Source organism: Syngnathus typhle, linkage group LG19 (assembly GCF_033458585.1).
Source record: "Syngnathus typhle isolate RoL2023-S1 ecotype Sweden linkage group LG19, RoL_Styp_1.0, whole genome shotgun sequence".
Classification (NCBI taxonomy): Eukaryota; Metazoa; Chordata; class Actinopteri; order Syngnathiformes; family Syngnathidae; genus Syngnathus; species Syngnathus typhle.
The window spans coordinates 8,325,955-8,332,628 of NC_083756.1; the positions used below are offsets into that span (position 1 = coordinate 8,325,955).

Below are 6,674 nucleotides of genomic sequence, written 5' to 3' on the forward strand. Positions count from 1 at the left end.
TCAAATAGTGGGGCGCGTGTGACCCTGGGGAACAGGCTTTTTTCTTGGCAGTACTAGAATAAAGTGTAATTGCGCGTTTACTACAGCAGGGGGCAGTGGCGCTCTCATTGTTACTTCTGTCACGTTTGCGACAGTGCAACATTTTACGACTTACAAGACAAGTTAGGATAGTCACGGTGGGGAGGGGGGGCGCGAATAGTTTTCTTCTTGCTAGGGGGGGGCGTAACAGAAAATAATTGAGAAGCACTGGTTTAAATAAAGGTTAACCTAAAAAAAAAAAAAAAAAAAAAAAAAAAAAAAGTGAACCCTGAACTTTGAACCCGGGGTGACCCCGCGGTGACCCCGTGGTGACCCCGTGGCCCCGCGGTGACCCCGTGGTGACCCCGTGGTGACCCCGTGGTGACCCCTGGGTGACCTTTGAATCCTGAACTTTAAAAATCGAAAATGTGCACATGACCCCGTGAACTTTGAACCGACCTTTGACCCCTGGGTGAACTTTGAACCGTAAACTTTGACCTTTGACCCCTAGCTAATTACGTTTTTTTTTTTTTTTTTTTTAAACCGGCATAGCAGAACGATCCATGGTCTTCAGATGCCGCGCTGTCGCCATCTCCTGGTCAGTTAGTGAAATGCTTTTGCTGATGTTTTTTTTTCTCTCAATTAAAACAAATCAATTAGCCAGTTGGTTTTCTTTATTTAATATCTATTATCAGACAAAACCAAATTGTGAATCAGTCACCTAGGCTATAGCAGAACAAACAATCCATGGTCTTCAGATGCCACGCTGTCGCCATCTCCTGGTCAGCTAGTGAAATGCTTTTGCTGTTTTTTTTCCCTCTCAATTAAAACAAATCAATCAGCCAGTTGGCTTTCTTTATTTAATATCTGATATCAGACAAAACCAAATTGTGAATCAGTCACCTAGGCTATAGCAGAACAAACAATCCATGGTCTTCAGATGCCACGCTGTCGCCATCTCCTGGTCAGCTAGTGAAATGCTTTTGCTGTTTTTTTTCCCTCTCAATTAAAACAAATCAATCAGCCAGTTGGTTTTCTTTATTTAATCTCTGATATCAGACAAAACCAAATTGTGAATCAGTCACCTAGGCCAGTGCTTCTCAAATAGTGGGGGGGGGCGCGGTGCTATTCCTGGGGGGGCGCGTGTGACCCTGGGGAACAGGCTTTTTTTTTGGCAGTACTAGAATAAAGTGTAATTGCGCGTTTACTACAGCAGGGGGCAGTGGCGCTCTCATTGTTACTTCTGTCACGTTTGCGACAGTGCAACATTTTACGACTTACAAGACAAGTTAGGATAGTCACGTTGGGGAGGGGGGGCGCGAATAGTTTTCTTCTTGCTAGGGGGGGAGGGCGTAACAGAAAATAATTGAGAAGCACTGATTTAACCCATCCCCGTGTGATTTTAATCCATCCCCTGGGGGAGAGGGGAGCAGTGAGCAGCAGCGGTGCCGCGCTCGGGAATCAGTTGGTGATCTAACCCCCCAATTCCAACCCTTAATGCTGAGTGCCAAGCAGGGAGGCAATGGGTCCCATTTTTACAGTCTCTGGTATCAGGTATACATACACTCACAAAGGATTTGGCTTCATTAGCTGCTGAAATAAAAACAAAAGCATGCAGGCACTGCTGGATTCTCTTTGCTTCAAGCAGTTTGCATGTGCAGATGCCATGAATAACACTGCAGAGCTGAGGAGGATGCAAAAGCGATCTAGTTAACAGTTGACACAGCTAACTAAGCAATTATTTTAAGACACTAATAATTCAGTTCAAAGGAATCTCGCCTTAATTAGAACCCGACCAATTAGTGGGTGCACTGCCGGAATGTTTATTGGTTAGAACGCTCGCTCATTTTCTGTTTTGTGGCTGTCGTGCAATGTGGCAACTGTCTGGCTATGACAATATTTTTTGCGTTTTGACTTTTTTGTTATATTATCCAAAACACGTGGGCTCTATGATTTGCTGTTAGGGTCTTTTGGTGTGTTGTACGTACAAAGCCTTTCACCTTATTAATTGGTTCACCGGTCGATTATTGTATTGATTCGTGTGAGCGACATCAATGATGACTTTCAAAAAGATTTAACTTAAAGGAGACAAAAGTGCAAGACAATTAGCGCAGCACCGAAGTCAGGCAACTTATAAGGACTGGATTGAAACAATGGCAATATTGGTATTAGGCCACTGCTACAGACAACTTCCACATCACACAACAGTTAACAAAAAAAAAAAAAAAAAAATAATGCAACCGGTCAATCAAAGGACGTGTGCCGAGCAGGAAACCGTGTTCAATTGGGAAGGCCGACTGGTGGAGTTAGCATGGCCACAGCATAGCGAGCGCCCGGCTCACTTGCGGGGTTGATGGATGTGCTGGTTGATGTGCTGAGAGGGGGGCAGCTTGGGGATGCCAGGCTGGGGCTTCTGGTGCGCCACCTGGGCAGCAGCCGGGGTGAAGTCCTTATCGCCCTGAAAGCATCAGCCAAAAGGATGTCACAAGCAAATAGGAAATGTTACAAGAATCCAAGTGCGTGAAGGGTAACGGTAAAGCCGCCATCTGCTCTGCAGCCGCAAACTCTTACTGATATAAAAAAAAAAAAAAAAAATATCACCACAAATTGGATGAGAGAGGGACATTGCTATTTCAAAGAGGAATGGAGTATTTTAATAAAAAAAATAAAATCATGAATCTGTTAATATCTGCTCCAGTTTTCTTCCCTTATGTTTCTCTCATTATTCATTAGGACTATTAAGTTAGAATTTCATTCCGTTATATTCCGTACAAACTCATTGTAAGATTACAAGCACTTGTATTTCCACTACATTAATATTAAATCTCGTGTGCGTGTTACCTTGGTAACCACTCCAGACACAATCACCGGGGCCTTGGGTGGACTGAAAACAGAAAGAGAAAAGCAAAGTATACAAAATGTTTCGTAGCAGGCCGAAAGGGCAGAGAAGGACACGTGGAGCCAAACGCCTTCATAACAATAATAATGGATCATCACAGAGGAGGCTGGAGGCGGGTGAGCGCAGACAAAAAGAAAGGGATGACGGCAGAAGAAAAGACCAACGGAACGAGCGCACGCCTTGACCTTGACGTGACAAACGAGCGCCGCCGTCTAATTTAACAGCCTCGTCACCCCGCGGTAATGGTGACTGCCTTCAGAAATCCCCCTCAAAGACATTTAGGAACCTTTAATAATAGTATACGTAGCAGTTAAAATTCATTGAAGTGAAAAATATGAGGATTTTCTTTTTTTTTTTTTTACTGATAGTAAAACTGATTCCGGGTGTCTTTCATTTTTCTTTTGAAGTTACTAGTTTTAGAACATGAATTTGACCAATTTAAAAAAAATCAGTGGGCGCCTGTAAATAAGAGCACAATTACCCAAACCTATGACTTAATTAGTTTCATTGAATTCCACTGATTACTACCCAAGTTACTGAATTGACATTTGATGATAGACATTTTTTTGGACTAAATGTTGGTGTGCAGAGCCTGCAGGGGGAAGCAGAGAGCTGTGGACTTTTGCCTCAAGAAAGAAAGCATGAGAAAGAGAGTCCGAGGGTGAGAGAGGAAAGTCAGGATGTTAATACAACACTCAGAGTTCAAAGAGTAAAATATGTCATTATATACATTTTTTTTTGTAAGCAGCAACTCTTCGACCCACCCACAGCGCCGTGCTTCTGCAGTGCAGAAAGTTTGTTGCCGTGGGCAAGGAGGCGGTTGCCATAGAAACTAACGCATGCTGCACTTTCTTCATTTGCCGGCATCTCGCCACTTAACTTTAACTCAGAAGGGAGAGAGGGAAAAAAAAAAAAAACACGTGATAAACCCTTGGCTTCTGTAATATTTCCTTACATGGAGCTGACCTTTTGTCTTCTTCTGATCCTCAACTTTCCTCCTCATCTGCCATGTAAACAGGGCTCGCCATCACTTCACCTCCCTTTGCCCCATCTGTCCATCTGGGCGAGATTGGTTTGGGCAGGTGCTCCCCTGACTACAACGCTTCAGTGGCCGCAGCTGATGTGAAATTTACCCACTAGACACCAGCTTGACGTCCATCAGTGTGACTCATGGAGGGAACAGTTCGAGCGGGGGTTTTATTGATGGAGTGCAACTATGGCTCCACACACCAACTTTTTTTGTGGACAAAGAGAAGAGTAAAAATGAGCCATTTTCCTTTTAAAGCCACTTACCATACACATGTTTTCCTTTCTCTCTTTAGAACAGGGGTGTCAAACTCATTTTTTTCGCGGGCCGCATTGTAGTCATAGCTTCTTTCGGAGGGCCATTATGACTGTCAACCCAAATCAATGTATGAGCACCTCATATTATATACAGTCAAAGCTACAAAACAAACTGACAAATAACTCGTTTTCAAATCAGACGAGTAAAAACTGGTCAAATATTGGAAAAAAAAGAAGATATCATTAAAAGTGAAGACAATTTGCAATTCTCGTAACAACACACGAATTTGATGCACAATTGCCGTATCTGGCCCCCGGGCCTTGAGTTTGACACCCGTGCTTTACAATATGACTCCATATCCTGTGGCGCAACAGAGTGAGGAACTACACAACAGCCAAGAGATAATACTATATATATCAGTAATATATTTATTTATTTTTTGAATCTCACTTTGAGGAGATAACAGTTGAAAAAAAAATTCACTGCATTTCTCCAGATATGTAAACCTGATTTTACTCCACAAGAAGGCTAAAATGTTACAAACAGATCTCTGAACGATGCAGCTCAGTCTATCAAAAGTCAGCATTATTATCTTGGCGGAGGCAGATATATATATATATATATATATATATATATATATATATATATATATATATATATATATATATATATATATATATTTAGTTTGCTCAGGTGTATCTAATGCTATGGATGGCGAGTGCATATAATTGAGTGTGACCAAAAAATATGCATAAAATTACTGAAGTGATGGTAAATCTCTCTGCTGTGCAGCGGTTGTCAGCTCTCATCAGCACACAACCTGATCATGCAGCATGTGAATAAACCATCTGCACCCAATTTAAACTATTTGCAAATGGGAATTCACTATTACACTGGAAAAATAGTGTTGGACTATGTTAGGAGTGTTTGTGCATTTTACTTAGGCTTACCTACTGCTCACATACTGCTCTTCATCGTCATCTTTTGGTGGGGGTTCCGGAACAGGAGTCGCCTGGTGCTTCTGCACTATCCTCATACCTCCGGCCTTGACTGCAACATGAACATGTTTCGGGAAGACATTTCTAGTCATGAGGGGGAGTGAATAGTTCATTCCGTGGGCTGCAACAAATGTTAAAAAACGTCGCTTATCCAATCACAAATCTTACAGCATCGCTGACGACGTTTACATGCAGCAGGGCTCGAGAGTGCCTGCAATTTGCTTGCACAGGCGCCTTCCCTAATTCTAAAATGGAAACTGGAAAAAACGGACTTTGCTAATTCAAGTTGCTGCTGAGTGAGCACCACTTTGACCATATTTAAGAATGTACCACTCACTGAGAAGGGAGAAAGTATTTTCTTTAAAATCATAGCATGTGCATTGCAGCAATTCGTACTTGACAATGACCTTTGAACTCAAAAGAGCTGACATTGGAATGTCACCTTATCTGACTGTGTTATCAGTGCAGCTGCTGAGGCCGCCGTGGCCTGTCCACGTCCACGTTATGTCTGTCTGTCTGTCTGTCCACGGATCTGGCTGCTTACTGACCTCCACGTCATCACTGCAACAGTGTCACTACGCTCTTGTCTAAATAATAAAGTGATCATTACAAATTGCGTGCTGTGATTTGAGACGCTCATGTGGCATCACTCGTCTTTCCGGTTGTAAAAACACGGGAGAAATAAGGAGTGCACAACTGAGTGAATTGTCGACCACGAACACAAAACTAAGGTTGTCATTTGTTGATAAGTGATTTGTTTTCACGGCTATGTGGCTATTTAAGTGCATTAAAGCACATGACACACAAGTAGAAACAATAGGCCTTGAGAATCAGCATAGACTGTAAATAAAAACAACCATTAGTAGCTTTACCTGCTGGAGGGTGTCCACCCCTGGTTTCGATCTTTTCTTTCGGTGGAGACGACATACTTGAGGTTCTAAGGGATGTCGATGACAAATCACAGCATACACTCGAACCTTCTCGCTTTATTCTGGCCTGAATTCAGGACGGAACTCCAGTCCAGAGTCGTCAACGTGGCTTTTTCCTGAGGATTGTTTAGGAACGATGCGTCATGACGTCACGTGTTCAGCGTGCGTCATGACGTAGGACGTGATTGACAAAACTTTATTGACAAAAAAGAGTAAAGCAATACAAGGAAAAGCATTTTCTATTTAATGAGAAAGTGCTTAAAGTCCGTGTTGCAGCACTTTTAAATCCACGTTAAAAATGTTGCAAATATTAAATATAGTAAATATTTTCGAAATGTTCTTCTTTCATTGGATGTTCATTTTAGTAAGCTACTTTTTATTTCTTGACTTTGCTTTTTAGTGTCTAATTCTTTTTTTTTGTATATGCTTTTAAAAATTGCACTTGTAATGTGAAGCACATTGTAAATGTTTTAATCACCGAAAGCACATTGAATTACCTTTGGTATGAAATGCACGATATTTCCTTACTTGCATTTTATTCTGTC

General features: G+C 41.9%; 1 protein-coding gene across 1 annotated transcript; it reads right to left on the reverse strand.

Annotated features, from left to right (window-relative positions):
- Positions 1-1,038: 1,038 nt before the first annotated feature.
- On the reverse strand, positions 1,039-6,282 carry dap (death-associated protein). Its single transcript, XM_061265962.1, has 4 exons — positions 6,073-6,282; positions 5,153-5,252; positions 2,860-2,902; positions 1,039-2,476 (listed from the first exon to the last, which is right to left on the reverse strand). Exons 1-4 carry the CDS (start codon positions 6,125-6,127, stop codon positions 2,357-2,359), a joined length of 318 nt encoding a protein of 105 aa, XP_061121946.1. The 5' UTR covers positions 6,128-6,282; the 3' UTR covers positions 1,039-2,356.
- Positions 6,283-6,674: the final 392 nt, after the last annotated feature.

Excerpts from the sequence above, each read along its gene's own strand:
- dap (XM_061265962.1), bottom strand. The coding sequence starts at position 6,127 with ATGTCGTCTCCACCGAAAGAAAAGATCGAAACCAGGGGTGGACACCCT. Across the intron at positions 2,903-5,152 it reads GAGCAGTATGTGAGCAGTAG|TCCACCCAAGGCCCCGGTGA; the intron begins GTAAGCCTAAGT and ends TTCTGTTTTCAG. Across the intron at positions 2,477-2,859 it reads TGTCTGGAGTGGTTACCAAG|GGCGATAAGGACTTCACCCC; the intron begins GTAACACGCACA and ends TGATGCTTTCAG.